Genomic DNA, 19,800 nt, shown 5'->3' on the forward strand with positions numbered 1-19,800 from the left:
GATTCTTTACCTTCTGAGCCAATGATTCCCTAATGCCAACTAAACAAATTATAGTGTCTTAGCCTAGAATCCATCTGTCAATGGGCCCTATCATTCTATTTCCTTCTACTCACCATATGAATCATGTGTATTTGTCAATCTGGATTACTCATTATTCTGGAAAGGAGCTCCAGGGCTTTAGTTTATATTCTTCTGCCTGGAATGCCCTTCCCTTGCATCCACCACCCCACACTGAAACCCTACCCTTCTTTTAAGAACTGGCTCAAATATCACATCCCCTATGATTCTTTCTGTGTTCACCCTGGCCAGAAGTGACTCCTCCCTCCTTGGTATTCTTAGAGCAGCACTTAATTTTCATCATTTACATGGCATGTGTTACTTAGTACCTTGTACAGAAGTTCTTTATGGATTTGTCTTCTCTCTCCTACTACTCCATAATCTCCTGGAAGGCAAAGACTGTCTCATACAACTCTATGCTTATAGCACAGGGCACAATGTTTAACAGAGTGTATTTGTTGAGTCCATTTTTACCTTTTATTTATTTTGTCTGGCTGCGCCACGTGGCTTGTGGGATCTTAGTTCTCCAACCAACAATTGAACCCATGCCCGTGGCAGTGAAAGCATGGAGCTGTAACCGCTGAACCATCAGAGAATTCCTTGAATCCACTTTAGTACTTGAAAAACATTTGTGAATATTCTTTAGTTTATTTTACTTAGTAAATTCTTTAACCTCCTAGAGAATCCTCCATCTATCACAGTCAATCCTAGAAGTTGGAGCTGGAAGCAGGATTTTGGTGCCTTTCCAGAAAGAGTAGGGAAGGACTAAATGGAATAATCCATATGCCTTAAATGATTAGAAGCAAAACACTGTTACCCCTGACTTTAGTAAATACTTGCATAACATGGCTCTTCATAAATCTGACTTAAATTATAATTAACAAGTTCACAAAAAGATTCAGATTTTTGCTTAATAAAAGTAACAATTATTATTTAAAAAGAGCTTTACCTGTCCTTTTTAATCAGAAATGGATGTAGCTATGAGTAGTTATTATGGATGTTAGAATTGTGAATGGCCTGTTTTCTTCTTTATGTTTCTCTATATTATGTAAAAAAAAATCTTTTCAGAAAGCACATATATTTCAGAAAGTATAAAAAGATATTTTGTTTACCAAAACTAACCAAGGAAATATTTTTAAAGATATCAGAAACGGATTATCTCAAATTCAAGAAGTTAATGATGAATTTGTGGAAAGACATTTTTATATCTTATTATTAATACTAAAAAAAACAAAGTTTATTATACCAGATATATTTTCCAATATTTGTGCATAAAATGAGTATACAGATTTTTAAATTTAAACATTTTAGACTTAAGTATGAAAAACACGTTTAAATTGGAGAGACTTTTATCTTTATTGTTTTTTTCTACTTACAAAAATAACACAGACTCATTGTAAAAAAATTCTAACATTACAGAAATATAGAAATGTAGATAGTGAATTTCCACCATAATCTACTCTCCCTCCCTGAGGTAACCAATTTTAACAACAATTTGGTATTCATTGCCACACAATTTTTTCTATGCACATACTAACATACATGTTTTAATAAAATATAAATAATCATTAACATAAAAACTGTTGCACAGTTTGCTTTTTGTCACATAATAGGTTTTGTATACTCTCTCGTGTCAGTATATATAGATTGACTTCATTTTTTTCAACAAGTACAAGGTATTTCATTTTATGGATGTACATCAATCCCCTATTGATGGTTACTTCAAAGATTTTACTACTGTGAATAATGCTCCCTAACAACAAAAAATTCAGTTATATATACTTTTGTGTGGTGTGAATGTTTGCATAGAATAAAATCCCAGAACTGTAACTGCTAGATCAAGAGATGAATATGTAAATTTTCCTTCTAAAGGATATTACCAAGTTATCCTTTAAAAAAACGGTTAGGTCAGTCTCTGCTTTCACCGACAGTGGAAGGGTATTAGTACACTTGTTTCCCCCCATGTTCAGACATATTTTCTTTAAGCAAAACTTATTTAAACAGGTTATTTCACTCTTGTCCCATATTAGAAACTCAAAACAATGGGTCATAAAATTAATGCGTTTTCACTCTGCCTTTAAATTCTTAGTCTGAAAGGAAGCTCTAAGACTTAATTCACTTCCCAGATTATTTCCCAACATAAATGAATTAGCTCGCAAAGAAGAAAAAGTTCTATTTGTTTCTATAGATGCTATTGCTGTTAAAAAGCATGGTTATTACTCCAGTGATCTTCAATCAGACACAGTAAATTAGGACTCTCCCCACTCCCGGTTCACTAGTTTGATGTTTTTTCATTCCCAAAAAACATATCCATAGCCCTGAAATAAATTACACAGTAGTTAGTATCAAAAAGAATATTTGCTAAGCCATTCTTTTTGGTCCTTAGTTAAAGCATGGTTGGTACAAGTTAATATTGGCAAGGAAAAGGACACAGTATAAAGGTGCAAGGGAGGATGATTCAACATTGGAACAGAAGTTGAACCTGCAAAAAAGGACTTCTCACAAATGGAAACTTGAACGAATATCTTGCCGGCAAATCAGAAACAAATTCCTGGATATTCTAGAAATCTATGGACCCTGATAATACTAGCAACCCTATAACAGCTGTAACCTTATTTAGCTTTTATAATGTGCTTTCACGTTCATTAAACCTCATTTAATCCTCACAACAGCCCTGGGAGGAAGCTGTAAGTATTCCAGTTTTACAAATGAGAGAGAAATTAGTGCCCTCAGAAGTGAGGAAGCTGTCTCACCAGCCCCCACTACGCTCTACCACCAACCCCCTCACACCCACGCCCACTGCCAGCATGCAACTGAAAGTATGGGGGGTATCACTTGGGAGCCTGGTGGTACTGCAGAGTCTTGGGGTGGGTCTGAATCTTAACCTGCATTTCAGCAAGGCCACTGGCCTCTTGCCCCCACCCGTTAATTTGTCTATACGTTAACTCCTGGAAGCCCTGTTCACTAGCCATTTCTGGGTTTGCTAGGAGGGAAAGTCTCTACCACAGTGGCATGGTGGCCTCAGAAGGGAGACCAAAGCAGCCTGGGGACAGAAGGACATCCTAAGGAGAAAGGCCATGTTTAGAAAAGTCAGCAGCAGGTTATTATGTCATATGAAAACCATCATGTTGTGCAAAGATAGTGTATTTTTCCAGCTAGAAGCTGACCAACAGTGTCAGGGTCCCAGAGGCAAGCAAGCCCGCAGCCTGCCTGTTGCATGTTAAATCCTGACAAGCAGCTGCTTGCTTTCCTCCAGGCAGTAGTTGAGTGATGGCAAGAGTCAAGGTTTCTGAGCATGCTCCCAACTCCTCCTTCATGATCACAAAGTAGCTTGGGGCTTCCTCTCCTCAGGATTAACTAGACCAGCCGCAGGAAAGCATGCATTAAGATCCCATGCTTTTGCACCCCTGACGTTATCACTGTTGCCTACTTGAGGAAATAATTCAAGATAATACAAACTTCACATCAAGTGAGGCAAGGCACTTGCTCAAGGAACTTAGCAAACCTGGAGCCTGCCCAGCCAAACAGAATCAGGTGGGCAAATGATGCCATCTTTGCTCATTTCATGTTCACTGAACCCCAACTATCATCATCCAGGTCAGCCCCGACACAAGATATTCCAGATTCAGTTTCTTTCACAGAAAACAGGCATTTCAACTCAGTGATTCTCCACAATTTCAAAGACAAGGTCAGTTTGCATAGGGATAGCTACAAGGTAACAGAGGTGGACAACTGGGGTGATGAGGGAGAGATTTGGGGTAGGTAGTACTAGAAAGCCACCAGGAGTATACGCTACACAATCAACTGCCATCTAGGAACAAAACAGTTTAAAGCCTCATGATACCTCCTTATACACACACACACACACACAAAATCAAAGCATCTGTTGGTCTCCACTTCACTCCCCCACCTCACTCCAACCCCGAGAGAGAAGCAGCAACTGCTTGTGGCTTACCGTCATCTGGAACCACACAGCTGTGCCCTGTGATCTTAACATTTGCGGACCCACAGAACCCCACAAGCCGTACATTTCCTAAGGATACCACAGGATGAGAAGCTGGGATATAATCCAGGAAATCTGGAGTTGGGAGTGGGAAGAGGAGCAAGGACATAGAGGGACAAGGGTTAATGAATGATAGTTCTAAAACAACAGTCTGAGAAGTTAATTAAACTAATTTTATAGGGAATGTTGGGGGAAAAGTATATTTTTTAAGTACTGCTCTTTTCTAAGCTGATCACAGATGTGACACTTGGCTGCAGCAATACTAGGCATATTTCTGTGCTCAGTGTTATATTTCACACATGAAGATTCCCCGGGAGGAGTACAGGATAAAGATTAAGATCAGGCTTTGGAGTTAAGACAGCCAAGATTTGAATCGCAGCTCAGTCATCCACCTCTCTTAGCATCAGCTTCCTCATTTACAAAATGGAGATAGTAACAGTACTTACAGTACAGTACTTACAGTAGGGTGGTATGAAACTTAAATAATGTATGTATCTACTTAGCACAGTACACAGCAAAAAGCTCAATAAAAGTTAGCCATTATTACCACTACAAATATTAGTATTTCCGGTATTATTATTGTAAGAAAAAGACAGGAAGCACGGACAACAAAAGTTGGGAATGGGTGGTTCCAAAAAGCATACTACCTGGAAATGGGGAATGGCACAAATCTATAATGGATGGAAAAAGAAACTTGAAAAGTAAAAGAACAGCTAGTCAAGATTAAGTCCTCGGATACTTTAATTTTTAACAATAAAATCATATTAATTACATATGACAAAAACCTCATCTCACCTTAATGACACCATTAGCATCACATCCTTCAGAAAGTACCAACACCTCGGCAGCATTCTGTTTCTTGACTTGGGTGGTGGTTACATGAGCAATCATTTTATAATTGTGCACAATAAAAAAGGCTATATTATTATATTTCATAAACTTTTCAATGTCTATTATATTTATTCCACAATTTTTTAAAGTTTTTAAGTGCCAGCACCTTTAATGGGTCAGCCAAACTCACAGGGAAACGGCCAGAAGCATCACTAAAGGAACAGAGAAAGCAAAGAGAGGAGAGGCATGACGGGAAGTCAGAAATTGTAGTGAGCTCCGCGCGAGTGAGAAGCAATGCTCAAACCCAGAAGAGGCTGAGGAATTCCTTCTCAGGATTCCTCCCAAAGAGAATGTGACAAAGTGGAGGTGGGGGGAGAATAAAAACAGCCATGTGGTTTCACAAAATGTTGTTCCAAGATCTTCCAGTATATTTAAATCTCAACTATGAATGTAGGGGCAGGGAAGGGAAAGTATGTTTAGCTCCATTCCAGGTTTAGGGGAAGAGATAAAGTGCATAAACTTAACAAATCTAAACTAAGAAGAGAGGTTGTTTTGTAGACTAGGGAAGCAATACACAGAGCATCACGCTCTGTGATGAGCGAGGGCAGAATTCTCTCCCCAGAAGTCAAAGAGGAGACAAGTATGAACTCTTTCTTCTGGACACATCCTTCAAAACCAGAGGAAAATGCTGTGGCCAACTGAGAAGCACTGTGGACTTGCTGATACAACTGTCAGGAGGAAGGAAACCAAGATCTGGAAAATCTGAACAACCAAAATTACCAACCTTAAGGATCCACACTGCCCAGTCTGTCTGCCACAGTCACTTTATTTCTTACACTCCCCGTCCCTCCCCTTTTTTTTTTTTTTAAGAGGTAACAGAAACTAAAATAAAATCTATGATGTGGATTTGATTCAGTAAACTTCCAAAGAGGTGGGCAGCTCTCACTACACATCTCTACTGAGAATTACTATAAAAGAAAGCTGATAGAAACCTGGCCCTGTCCTGCATTAAACAACAGAGCCCAGAGGAGAGGCTTAGCTGGCAGCAGTGGGAATGTGATGTATAATGTAACAAATCCTACTGAAAACACTGTAGCTTTTCTTCCTACCAACACAGCAGTCTAGACATGAAGGAAAAACCAACAGATACTCTGAGAACAACAGGGGGACAGCCATGTTCCCAGAGAAGCTTAGTGTGAATAAACACAGTCCCAAATTTCAAACCCTGGACTGTTTTCCAAACAAAGGGGCAGTGATATCAGCCACAAGTCCAACTTGAGACTTGGGGGGTTGATAGAGGGGGTACAGAGCTCAGGCTGAAGCCTCATTTCTATGAATGTTTTCTCATTAGTCAAGAAATGAAAACACACAGATAACAAGTAGAAGAGGGAGGGAAGTCAAGAGAAACACCAATGGCCCCAAAGATACTAAAAATATCTGCAAGAAATAAGACAGTCATTCAACCTGATCCAACAGGGAAAACGTGCCCTAAATCACAAGCTGAGAGAGGGAAAAGAAATGTGGGAAGCAGCAGTGCTGTCAGACCCTGAAATGAAAGAGGCCAAGCAGATGAGGGGAGGCTCCGCAAGACAACTTAGAGCCCGAAGAGGCTGGGCTATTTCAGACGTCAAAGCAAGGGGTGCTTGATTGCGGACAGAAGAATCCTCTCTCCCCAGTGAGACTTACTTTGAAGGCTGAGGGCAGCTGCAGGCACCGGAAGGAAAAGGAAATGGAGATCAAAGGAACACGACCAGGAGGACACCTCACTCTTTTTACTGTACACCACCTGTTCTGAGGAGCTCACAGCACTTCACAAGACTTAACTGAAGAATATACTGGAGGCAGAAAATGCAACAAGAACTTGCCCAAGTTCACTCACAGAAACAGGTGAGGGGCAGGGCTGCTGGCCACAGAGGCCTCTACTCTCGGTCATCTATTCTAGGCAGGGAACCCAGAGAGTGTGTACTAAACATGAAAAACTCTGGGTTGCTATGAGTCCCAAGGGGAGTGGGTAATGGAATGGTACCAAAAAAACCTGGCCAGGACCCAGGGATTATCATAAACTTTCCTATTTCTGCCCCCAAGGGAAATTCCTGCCGATCTGTAGTAAGTCAGTGATCAGCTCCTTACAAATGACCCTACAACAGGGCACTTCTCTCAGATCTATCCCTGATATAGCAGTTTCAGAACAATCAGTCCAGAAGACACTGTGGAGATTTGTGAAGACACAAGGAGAAGTATATAGTTACTGAGATAGCCTCAAATATTCCCAAGAACCCTCAATGAGGACTTGAGTATGAAGTCAACAGATGTCAGGGTCCTACCTAGCATGTAAGCCAGGGGATCATAACCCAGCAGTGGGCAGCTGGTGGAACTAAATAGATACACAAATAACAAACTCTACCCCCTGAGGTTCTGATTCCATATAGACAGGATGGGGCATAGGAACGGGTACTTTTTAGAAGCTGCACAGGTATTCTGATGTCTTAAAGCTCTCTTGACCATTCCCCCAAGTTGAGCACCATCAAGCTAAATCCAGCGATCTATAAATGCTTTGAAAATGAATATGATCCCCCCTACCAAATCAGCAGAGCATCAGTCACAATACTAATATCTGGGTTCAAACACTAAGCAAAAGGTGAAATTAGATTACTGCCAGTTTTTTCTTCTCTATGAAACTCACCTACACAAACTTTTCTCATTGCCACATATTAAAAGACTCAAAGCACCACCATACAGTCAGGAAGGAGAAACACTGAGGAAAGACATCGGGGTGGTGGGGACGGACAATAAATTAGACTTATAAAAACAGAACCAGAAGAAAGCTGCAGTTACTTTGCCACCCATTGTTTTCAAAGGGATAACGTATTAATATATCACTCAGGCTGGACTAATGGCTATTAATAAGGAAGATGATTTCAAAACCTCCCTTACTCACTTCAAAATCTAACAACCCTCCAGGACAGGCAATGCTTTTGTATCCCTAACTTAAATCTTGCTTGCTTGGCTCCAGTCCATTTCTGTCCTTTGTTAAAATGAAAAACAACTCAGCTCCTTCCACATAAAAATCTTTCAGAAAGTTTAAGAAAAGAGGGGGAGGTTTAGCCACCAAGAGCACATACATTTGCTTCTTAAGGAAAACCACAGTTCAACCAAAATGAGAGAAAGAATTGAAAAATTGCACAGTATTTGAAGTTGCAGGGTGTTTACAGCTGATAACCTTGAGTTCCACTTCGTCAAGACTCAGCAGATCTGGCATAAAACCTCATATTACTCTTCTCTAATTCTTTTACACTGCAGAGACTTCTTTCCTTCCCTTAGACAAAGTATAATAGAAATCCCAGCTCTCCCCTACTCTAATAACTTAAATCCCCATCTCTACTGGCTCTCACTTTGGCTTTTAACCATATTTTAACCATATTTTTAACTAGGTCTCTTCTGAATTAAGAAGCTTTTAATGAGCACTACTTTCTGGAGCACTACTTTACTACTTTCTCTCTAATGCCCTTCACACCTAAATAGGATGCGTCTCTATTTCTTTTTTTAATTTTTCAACATTTTATTATCTCTAATTTTGATTTCTAAAGAAGTCACAGGTTCCTCCTGAACATTTGCTCTTTTTCTAGAATTGACCTTCACTATATTTGACATCTTTTAATTTTTCTCATCCATTTATTCATTTAGTATTTAGACCATTCCTTACACTGTACTAAGCCTGGTGATGTAAAGGAAATAAAGAACATGGCCCTGACCTTCAGAAATGAAGACATACATAAAAGAACAATTAGGGACTGGTTCCAAGGTAGTAGGGCTAGTCTGAGAAGGCCCCGTGGCTCCAGTAAACATAGACTTGGATCTAAAAATAAGTGGAGAGTTTGGTGAAAAGGCTACTTTAGATAGAAGGAACAGTTATGATTCAAAGCAACAGGCCATATGAGGTAAGAGCTGCATAAAGGCCCTCTGTCACTTCCTTCTTTGCCCCCAACCGCCACAAAATACGTATGTCTTTTGGTCTTCAAATTTTGCTTCAGAGTTAGTTATCCATGAATCATAAGCTCTATGACTGTTACCACAGCTACCACATATTAGAGCAGCACAGGAAGCCCTTATACACCAGGTCTCATGTTGGTTACCACAAGGCAGGCTTTTAGAATCATCTCGGGTAGTCTTCAATAAAGAGTGCAGGGACTCGGGCATCTGCAAGAGGCAAGGTCTGAGGCACGCAAAGGCAGCTACTAGTTTTGGGTGCTAAAGATATGCACCGGCACTCGAGCTCAGTCAGACTATTCAAGGGTCATTCAACTTCAGCTAAGTATTTCCTTCATTCACAGCTCTAGGACAAACAAAGCCATTTAAAGCAGTTTGAAGCACTGAATTCCTATGTGAAGCAGGGACGTTTAATGATGATGCCAAAGATTCCAGTTTTCACTGTTTTCCTGGAGAGCGTCTCCCCTTCTCTTGTCTCAGAACTCACAGTTCAAGCATCCCTTCCTCTGTGAAAGTTTTTTCCTAATCCCCCTAAGCTGATTTAGGCTCCCTCCCCTTTACTGCCATAAACACCTTTATACATACTTCCAGTACAGCATTTGCCCCATCGTGTTGTAATTATTTGTTTACATGTCTGACTAGCCACAAGCTCTTTGATGGCAAGGATAATGTTTTATTCATCACTGATTCTACACATAATCGGCACTTAATAAATGTTTGTTGAATGTATTAATGATTAATGATTAATGACATGGTGGGGGCTTCCCTGGTGGCTCAGATGGTAAAGCGTCTGCCTGCAATATGGGAGACCCGGGTTCAATTCCTGGGTCGAGAAGATCCCCTGGAAAAGGAAATGGCAATCCACTCCAGCACTCTTGCCTGGAAAATCCCATGGACGGAGGAGCCTGATAGGCTACAGTCCATGGGGTCACAAAGAGTTGGACACGACTGAGCAACTTCACTTTCAATGACATGGTAAATTTTAAAGAATGGTGACCATACCTTCTGGATTCCAGACCAAAATTACAATAAGTACTAATACCGAAGACTAAAATCCCACCATACATTTCTATTACCTGTATCATTCTGTGTTAGAAAAAGAGGCCAAAGATACAAGAAGATGGTTCTAACAGTGCCGGTCACTGCCAAGTAACCAGCCAGGAATACGAGAGCCTCCAAGACCAAGAATGATCCAACACAACAAAGTGAACAGAGCCAAATCCAAGACAGTTGTCTATGTTTCAGGCTCATTCTCCTGCCTTTGGAGATTATGAACAATGATCAGCGAGGGCCCCTGGAAAAGTCACTCTCTCCACAGCCATGGAACCTTGTGGCCAATTGTGATTCCTGCTGAAAGAATATACAGGAAAGGTGGTCATTTGTGACCAAAGCCAAGTAAGCTTCCACTAAGGGACAGGGATCTGAGTTAAGCCCTCCCAGAACTCTGTCATGCTGTACGTTAGCATTCCAAATCATTCCTCACGGGGTTTACACATCTCTGAAGAGATGCAGGCAAGGCAGTAAAATGCTGCTGTCCCAAATGCCTCTCCCTGTAGCAACGCTGCACCACACAAGGCCACTGTGTTTACAGGCTGCTAATATGACACAAAAGTCTAATCTGATCCTGTGGGAACAAGGCCCCACGTTCCCTCAGGGATTAAATAAATTTAGTCGGCTTTTGTATACTCCCAAACTTGTGGGGCTCTATGAAGTTGAAGAAAGCATAAACGCCACCACTCAGACAAGTGAGGGGATGGAAGGGGACTTGGTTTCTGGAGAACTTCTGCAGCAGGGTGGGATATAGTGAATGAGATGAGCAATGTTCAGGGGCAAACCAGAATTTGCTTGGCTGGCACATACTTGGCCCTTTGTATGTTACCTTTTCTAAAAAGCCAAGAAACTCCAGTTAAATTAATTCAGGTCTCTTGAATAGACAAGTAAATTTGTTTTGACCCCAGGGAAGAGCATTTACCAAGCCAATTCCTCTGACTAGGTGTTTTAGCATATTTCTGGTACCACTGTCTTACAGAAACACAGCTGTGACACTTAACACTTGTGGTAGCTCAGCCCTTCACAGGATACGTGGTCCCACTACCTTCTTCCAAGAAGGAAAACTGAGTCAGCATATCAACTGGCTTCCCCAAGCACAGACTTAGTTTGTAGTGAGGCCACAACTGAACCCTCTTGTTGCCTTCCTCATGCTCTTCGCGGATGAATCTCAGCATGCTCACCCATGCGGCTCTTTTCCCTTTACCTTGTAACTAAATCATTACTTTCTTGAGCGGCAGAGATGGTCCTGTAGAGCCACCATGAGCTTCTAGTTCTCCCCTTTCCCCAGAAAGAGTAAGGTAAAAGATGTACGTGGAGCAGAGAAGGGGAGGGGAGAGGAGGGCTGGGAAAGGTTGGCTTCCAATACTAGGACTCACCTTGGAGCTGAGGTCTTCCCGCCGGTTTCCTGCCTTACTCCTGCGTAATTTGATGGACGGGGATCGCAGAAGGTTCTTGATCCGGCTGGTAATGGTTGACCCCTCCACAGCCATCATGATGAGGAGCCCCCGGGACAGCTCCTGGCCCAATCCTGAGACTTGCCTCAACAGCGGCAATGCTTTCCCACTCCACAGGCCCTGCCGGTATGCCCTCTCACTGACCTGAGATGGTAGAGGCCACCTTACCTTCTGCCTAAGCCGTGCCTGCAGCTCTTATCTCTAGGTAACTGCTCTCTCCCTTAGCCTCATTCCCACCTTCAAGCCCTGCGCGGTTTCTTAAAACGCCTTAAGGACAGACTCAGGGAAAGGGGGCGTTAAAAAGCCTGAGCTGCGAAGAAATGCCAGGCCCACACCTGCCAGAGGCGTTCAACTAAAAGGATAAGATGGGCCCTAGAAGGGCTAGTGACTGGTCCGATTCCCGTTAACTCCCAACTGTTTTCATGGCAACAGCAGCGTCTAAAGGAGGAGGACACCGAGGCTACCAAGGAGTCCCGCAGCGGTCGTGAGCACCTGCGCCGGCGGCTGCAGGGACACTCAGCCCGGCGGGGCTCGTCTTGGCCCTGCAACTCGTTCTGCCACGGGGGCCTCCCTCCCCCACCCACGACCCTCACGAGCTCGCTCTCAGGCCGCCACGGAAGCCCTAGATCTTTCACTTTTCGCTCCCTCAGAAGCCCCTGCTACTCGCCAGCGCCCCCGCTCGGGCCCAGCCTCACCAGCCCCCGGGCGCGAGGGCCGCCCGGCTCGCAACGCCCTCAGGCATCGCGCTCAGCGATTTCAGCTCCGCTGCGGCAGCGGCAGAAGCAGCTATGGTGGCACGAGCGGCTCAAAACGCGAACTACCGTCTAGGCTCAGCCACCAGCTGGGTAGGAGGAGCGGAGGCGAGGGGGCGCGGCCTTTACGCACGGGGGCGTTCCCAGAGTGGACGAGTACGGCTTACGGGGGCGGGGCCCAGGAAGGGGCCTAGGAAGCCGAGGACTGGGCGCTCAGGAACCACGGATTCCGCACAATGCAGTCGCGACTACGGATCCTAGAGGGAGGTCGTCAGAACACGGCTTCAGAACTGAGAAAACCAAGCCTTTTATGGTATTATCAGGCCTGGTCCCCCCAGAGAAGCGCACTTCCCAGAACCCTAACAGGACGGTAACCACGCCCCCAGCGGTACTATGGTTGGCTTTTAATAGGCCCAGGGGACCGAGCTGAAACTAACTCCTAGCTCAGAATTACAGGACTGGGTACAGCCATAAAGTCTGCTCCTAAGAGCTGGGATTTAAAGTGGCTAGAATAATTTCTGCTCGCCGCTTGCCGGGCGCGTTGACCTACATGGAAATGATTCTTCATGAGTAGGTCGATCGCTACCAAGTGTATTGAATGAGGCAACCTGATTGGCCGCGGTGGAAGAAGGCGGAAGGAGCTGATAGCCTAGGATAGAGCTTTAGGCGGGAAGGGGGCGGTCGGGTCAATGTGCCGATGAGACGTATTGGTTTCATGTTTTCTTTAGCCTCCAATGTTCCATCTCGTTCTCATCCAGTTAACCAGCTGCTCCAGCCATTTTCCATGTTCCTGTCAAAACCCACTCGCGAACCCTTTTCCTTGATACTGTTACTTTGGCGAGATCACTGCCAAGCTTGTTGGCACCAGATTCAATAGTAAAGGTTTTTCTAGCTCACGGGTCGGGGAGAGAAGTTGGGGGGATGGCAGAGTGTGCACAGAAACACCTTTGCCTATTACTTAACACGTGTTTCAACCTGTTTTCTAGGTGCCTTTCTGCCTAGTTGCTAGAGAAATTACCTTACAAAAAGGTTAACCTATTTCAACAGTTGGGCTCCAGAGAAAGTACACTGGTATGTCTCCTATCTGATCCAGACCCTTAGGGGAACCCTGGGGGAGATGACATGTTAGCAAGAGGGAAAAACTCTTTTAAACCTACTGCTGTGAGTGGCTCTTGTACTGCCAAGTGGCAGAACAGGTATATACTTGTGTGAGAACTGTAAAGCTAACAAGTTGACATAAACGTCACTTCTTGGAAGACCAGCTGGCAATAGCTACCAGAGGCAAAGATCAGGGAAGTCACCTCTTGGAAAACCAACTGGCAATAGCTACCAGAGGAATGACCTTTCCTTCCTTTCAACCATGCACTGCAGAGGTAATGAAATATAAAATGGTATTTTCAAATCTGGAGGAGGTGGTCAGGGTCATTAGCCATAACTGTATGAATAGGGGGCTGGTTCCTTCTACTCCTTGCTAGTCTGATTTTGCCTCCATGGTGGCAGGCAGTGGGGCGTGGAGGATCAATGTAGTACTGCTGATGAAGGGTGCCACCTGGTGTCCTTACTTGTGTGCTGCATTCCCTAGTAAATCTCACCTCCACCTATTAGAGCTGTCCTTAATTCTATCTGGATCATTTCTCACTTACCTAACCACTCATGGCCAGGAAAGTCACTGGTCATTTCCTATCCAAAGCTACTTGGTTTATCCTCGTCAGAAAAATGTTCCCGAAATTACTCCCATCTGAAGCTGAAGTTACAGAAACAATACAAGCTCCTGCTTTCATCGTCTAAGATGATCTGGCAAAAACCAACTGAGAACAGTGTAATGAGACTGAAGTCTAGAATCTGGATACTTCCAGTCTAGGATCAACATCACGTATTTTTAATTCTTCACAATTGAGTCCTACCTTACTGTCTAGGATATGTACCATGTAGACTTTTAAGTACCAATGTTGGAAACAGGCTTGTAGGCTCAGAAAATAATCATCCCAGGTCCAATGTGAATAGACTTTTCTTCAAATAATTGCTATCCCACCCTCCAAAATGCAGCTGACCCTTACACATATATTTCATTGTTCATATGCTATTTCACATTTTATTCACTTGTCTATGTCCTCAATATGTATACATGGTTGTCAGATTCTAAAATTCCACGTCTAGGAAAGGTGTATACAATTGTCTGTTTTCATGATCATAATTAGATCAGATTTTTAAATTTACCCTAGGCTCAATATACAAATAGGTGCAGTTATAAGATCCTGGAAAACTAACAGGCTAAACAGTTGCTCATCAATTCAAATATTTATTGAGCACCTTTACATGCAAGGCACTGTGGGACAGCTGAGACCAATGTTTGCAGTTGGAAACAGGAAGGATCTGAAAACAGTGCTTCCAAGACTGCTTTCTTATTTAACAAAATCTAACAGCATAGTTTACAATGACAGAATTTAGTAGTTTAGGTTTGTCTCAAAATTTCAACTCATCCCACGGTTTAGCCTTCCTTCTCACCCTCCACACACTTCCATCCCTATTAATCAGCACTTAGCATATCTTTGTAGAGCAGTTCAGTCATGCTACAATTATGCCTCAGTTCAAAAGTTGTATGTATCAAATTATTTCCAACTTAATTTCAAAAAAGCATTTTACTTTTTCTCCAAATGGCAGTAAGTCTATATATACCTCAGCTTTAATTTTCCCTGCACCCAGCAATTAATGTTCATGGAAAATTTCATTAGAGATAACACAACATGAAATACTGATGCCCTTATATTTTCTTAAAAATCAACAATTCTGTGCAATAAATCTATTCTGATTCTTGGTTATCAATCATTCTCTACAAAAGTATCTGAAAATGTGCCTACTTTGTGCCTCTGTGCATTGTTTTTTGTTTTAATCTGAGAGTGAGGAATAAGGATCATCATTTTTCAGACTATCTTCAAAGTGCATTTACCTCTCAATTCACCTGATATCATTCCAATATCTCAACTAGTATAATCAGGGGGAAAAAACTATACTACTAAACCCTGCTCCAAATAATATATGGATTGTCTGCCTTTCTTCTGTGTTCAAAACGGTTTCAAACTTGTTATAGAAAGGCCTGTTGTTTAGTATCTCATCATAATTCTGGGGAAAAAACATTACACACAGTGATACGTATGAAGTTTATATAACTGGACTTGATCTGTTAGTGACCTTAGTTTAGTGTCTAAAGGACTCCTTTAATAAAAATTTTTGTAAACTGTGACACTAGTTAACCTATAGCGTGCTTTAAGAACATCTATTGTCCTTAGCGACTAAGACTATGGGTAACAGGTATGTTATACCCTGCTCACACTGGTACTAGGAGGCTAGCCATTCTTCACTGTAGAATGACTTCTTGAGACAAATACTTGCCATCAAGTTGTATGAAATTTCAAATTCTCCATGTAAAACATATTGCAAAGATTAGAATACCAAAAACCTCCCCCAAACGGCATGTCAGAAACTTTGAAAATAGTAAGAATTCCTATGATTAAACTCCTTCAGTGGAACCCCTCCCAGATGTCTCAGAGGATCAGAATTCTCTATTGCAACTCAGCACAAACCTAGCAACACCAAGTCCTGCTTTAATTATTGTAACTGATTTATTTCAAGTTTATACATTCTCCCACTGACCAAACTTCTTCTGTTCTTAGGTTTCTAAAAAAATAGTCATTTTTCAAAAGCAGAGAAAGAAAGATATATATTTAATATATAAAAGAAAAAGCTAAATCTGACATAATTATATTCTTAAAAACATTCCATTTATTTACAGATGTATAAAAAGGCGAATTATTGGTCTACTGAGATCATGCTTCTTATAGTTAGGGTGAGAGCTCACTATCCTCCCAATTGCTCAACTCTTCACTCAACTACATCTTTCATAGTCACACATGAATTTTCATAGATCAGTTTCTCCTGGGGTAAGGTTTAAAGGGTTGGAGTTTTTGGAGATCTTTAGATTTCTTTCAAGACTGTAGGATTGTTCTTAAGACTGAGCCCTCCTCAAATTAGCCCTAACAACTCCCTAGTTCTAAGAGGTCTTGCAAACACCATTATTGGGGGGGCGAGGCGGTTTATAATGACATCTGCAGCCTTCCTTGAACACACTGGATCATCTCTCATTTCTATCTCTGGACATCTTCCATAAACAGTCAAATATCTTCCCATCAAGAAATGAATACTACCTATTTGTCTATTTTCTTCTAAAAAAGGGAACAGTGTTCAGAAGCAGAATGGTCCTTCTTTTCCTGAGGATTACTCGCTCACTTGCCTGCTCCTTGGCTGACCCTCAAAAGCTTTAAGAGCCTTGGAAAGTCAGGAGGGAACACGAGGACAAGACAAGCAAAGAAATAATGGGAAACTGCTATACCTGGATTAAACTACTAGCATCTCCAAGGACAGTTATTAGCAGGGAAGACAGGTGCTGGATTCCTTGGCTAAGGCATTGAATGAAATCTCCTGGGTAAAGAGAAGTGGGAGGGATAATGAGAAGCTGAGGGGAACTCATCACCTACTTCAAGCTCCTTCAGTAACCTTTAGAGGTGGGAAGGCTGGAGGCTGATGAGGTCAAGAAAGGCAAGTAGCATTAAAAAAAAAAAAAAAAACCAACAAAGAATGTGTTCCCGGTGCAATTCGCAGAGGAAACTTTCCCACCCTTTTCAATCTGTTTATTACCAGAGTTACTAGAAAGGGAACCAACCACGGAGGTAATAATTCACTAGCTGGCTAGGACCATTCCAAAGTTGGTTTCACAACCTAGTTCTGAAGATATGCTGAGTGGGATTTGGGATAAAGAAGGCAGGGGACGTAGAAGAAACAGCACTGCCTAGGCACAGCCCAGGCACTGGAAGCTCTTGTGTTATTGTTTCACAACACAAGCAAATCCTGTCAATGAAGACAGAACAGGGGTTACATTCCAAAATATAATTATTTAAGAAAGGCAAAATGCAGCAGCTAAATCCCAGTCTATACATTTTCAGAATAGTGATTCTTGCCCCCAGGAGTTTCCAAGAGACCCCTCAAGTGCACCATGATTATTTACAAACTAGATAGGAAACATCATTTCTATACTCAATACAAATCTCATCTTCTAGGTTGAAAACTTCAGCCTTTGAGAAATCTATGAAAACAACTATACAAAAATATAAATATCTTTATCTTTACAGGCTGTCAGACCTCATACCCTGACAGCTAATGAGTGAAAAAGCTCTACAGATCATTGAATCCATGGTAGCAGATAATAAAAAATATATCTTGTGATTCAAATACTGCCTTATTTCCCTGGTAAAGAGTGCCTACTGTGACTTTTCTTTTCTTTACATCCTGTGCAGGTAACAGTGAATGAAACCTCCAAGCACCAGGAGGCTGGTTTGATTTGTGAAATACCCAGCCCCACAGTTTTGTTTTGTTTTGGCCACTGTCTGGTATGGGGAGGGAATGCTTATCATTTTACATGTCTCTTGAGTGATGTGATTTGTGAAAGGGGAAGGGCTCCCTGTATGTCTACCTCCAAAAAACACATTCAAGGTAGAAATCCTTGGTACCGTGAAATCGTCTTCTCAACACCCAAACACAGTAAGGGAGAACTAGTTAAATTTTTACATCTCAAAATGATTACCTTAGTAGTAAAAGCTTTTTTAAAAGCATTCCTACTTTACCAGAAGGCTTAGATTTATAATTCTGATTGAAAAGGTGAGGGAATGGAAGCTACTCAGGATATGAAAGAAGAGAAAATTTTGTTGAATGATACTAAGTCCTTCACTTTGGTATTCCATGGTACCCATCCTCTCTCCCCCTATTCTGAAACACCAACTAAAAGCTACCTCTTCTGGATCCCTTTGCACAAGTGCATCACATTCCTTGGACTTCAGACTTAAAACAACAGCTATCAACTAAGGTTCAGTCCATAGCAACTCCTAAGTCTCAAGCAGCTTTTACTCTGGGAGGGAAGAACTAGGAACCACTATGGACCTAGTCTTGTTACAAATTCCTTGGGTAAGAGGGGCACCTCGTGTTCAGTAATGGATCGCATCTTCTTGGAGAGGATGAGGAGACCCAGCACCACAAGTGAGGTAACACATTTTAACATGATCAGAATTTCATAGTAGTTAATTTCTTATACGGATGTCAGCACCCTACCCCCTTTCTCTACCATCATTCACCCCATTTCAAAGTCAAGGATCACAGTTCCATGACACAAACAGTTGCCTGCAGAGAAAGGAGGTTTCCCCTCACAGCCTGGCTTCTGCCTGAGAACAACTAAGTTCATTTCCCTGCAGAACTTGGCGAGGCCCCAGTGTTGCCCAGTTTGGCCACAACAGGTGCCAATGTAGGCATCACCTTGCTCTCCCGGCATTCCTGATCATTCCCTGTTAAGTTCATTTTGTGTCCAACAGACCCAACTTTGGCAGCTACAGGTGCCAAACAAGGCATCACCTTGAGACTCTGACCCTCTGTATCACTGGAAGGATTAGCTACTTTTAAACCTAGAGGTGCCAGCTTTGGCATGGGCCTCCACAAGGTGTCCGCGCTGCTGTTCTCCAGGCCACCCTTCATGTGGAGAATGGGGGGTGAGGACACACTTTCAGGCTCAGCAGGGATGCCAGAAGCATTCTTCCCTTCATCCCCTGCTTTCCTCTGGGGAACGAGGGAGTCCTTTATTTCAGAGTCAATGACAATCTTCAGCACATCTGGTTCAGAGGCTGGTTCTGCAAGTTGCTTTTCACTCTCAGAAAAGTCATCATCTTCCAAGTGCAAGAGGAGGGGGCTGACAGAGTCACTCTCCCCTTGCACATCAGGCAATTCCTTCAAACCAGTTCCCAAGTGGCCAACCTGGAAAGTTGCTCTGTTCCCAGGAGGAAGCTTACTGATAAAAGCCCGGCGAGCATCCCCTGGGAACTCTGTATCCAGAGAGCTAGGCAGTTCAGCCAGGCTAACAGAGTCATCATTTAACTGCTGATTAAGAAAGGCAATCTCATTGAGCAGAGATGTCAGTGTCTCATCAGTATCATCTTCATCTTCCATACTAGTCAGCAGTTCACTGGGATCCAGTGCTGCTTCCTCTATAGCTGATGCTACCTTTCTCAATTCCATCTCTATGCTTGAGTCTTTGAGATCTTTCATCTTTAATTTATGAAATGGAGACTCCTTTGTCTTCAGTCTCTCCCGTCTTGATTCACTCTCTTTCCATTTATGCTGACTCCCTCTGGTATCACCAGAAATCTTTTTGGGTAAGAATTCTTGTGCTTCTTGCATACTGGAAACATCAACTATTTGTGGACAACCAGAATCTTTATGTGACAGATAAACCTGTGCTGTACCCAGTGCCATTCTGACATCTCTATGGTTGCCTCTGGAAGAGATTCTACCCAAATCTTCACAGGAGTTATCCTCACTCCTGACAGTGTTTTTCAGGTGGTCAGGTGGCTTGCCATCAGGAACTTCATGGGGGTATTTGCTGCTACTCATATCTACCAAACCTCCCTCTGTTGCCAATGATGTCACATTAACAATTCTTGGCATCATAAATAAGTCGTCATTTTCTAGGGAAGAAAAAAAAAACTCATTTATCTATAGTGGTAAGCACTCTCTCCCATTCAAACCCAATAACCATCTCAAAGCAGTTAAATTTTCACCATCTACTTTTAGC

At 42.4% G+C, this 19,800-nt stretch overlaps 2 protein-coding genes across 9 annotated transcripts in view; both read right to left on the minus strand.

Annotated features, from left to right (window-relative positions):
* MAPKBP1 (mitogen-activated protein kinase binding protein 1) overlaps positions 1–12,176 on the minus strand; it is a 51,093-nt gene extending 38,917 nt beyond the window's left edge. The window contains exons 1-2 of one of the 3 annotated variants that reach the window (XM_040226862.1): positions 12,078–12,176; positions 11,305–11,526 (exon numbers count right to left, since the gene is read on the minus strand). In XM_040226862.1, the coding sequence (XP_040082796.1) occupies positions 11,305–11,421 (117 nt within the window). In that variant the 5' untranslated portion in view covers positions 11,422–11,526; positions 12,078–12,176. Of the gene's footprint in view, positions 1–11,304; positions 12,051–12,077 lie in introns of those variants that run through there. The other 2 variants (XM_040226864.1, XM_040226866.1) reach the window with 2 other exon arrangements.
* Positions 12,177–14,420: 2,244 nt separating this feature from the next.
* The window catches only part of MGA (MAX dimerization protein MGA), a 145,991-nt gene continuing 140,611 nt past the window's right edge, over positions 14,421–19,800 (minus strand). For 5 of the 6 annotated variants that reach the window (XM_040226855.1, XM_040226858.1, XM_040226857.1 and 2 more), the window contains exon 24: positions 14,421–19,693. In XM_040226855.1, the coding sequence (XP_040082789.1) occupies positions 18,417–19,693 (1,277 nt within the window). In that variant the 3' untranslated portion in view covers positions 14,421–18,416. The remainder of the gene's footprint in view (positions 19,694–19,800) is intronic. The other variant, XM_040226856.1, reaches the window with a different exon arrangement.

Source organism: Oryx dammah, unplaced genomic scaffold (genome assembly GCF_014754425.2).
Source record: "Oryx dammah isolate SB20612 unplaced genomic scaffold, SCBI_Odam_1.1 HiC_scaffold_26, whole genome shotgun sequence".
Taxonomy (NCBI): domain Eukaryota; kingdom Metazoa; phylum Chordata; class Mammalia; order Artiodactyla; family Bovidae; genus Oryx; species Oryx dammah.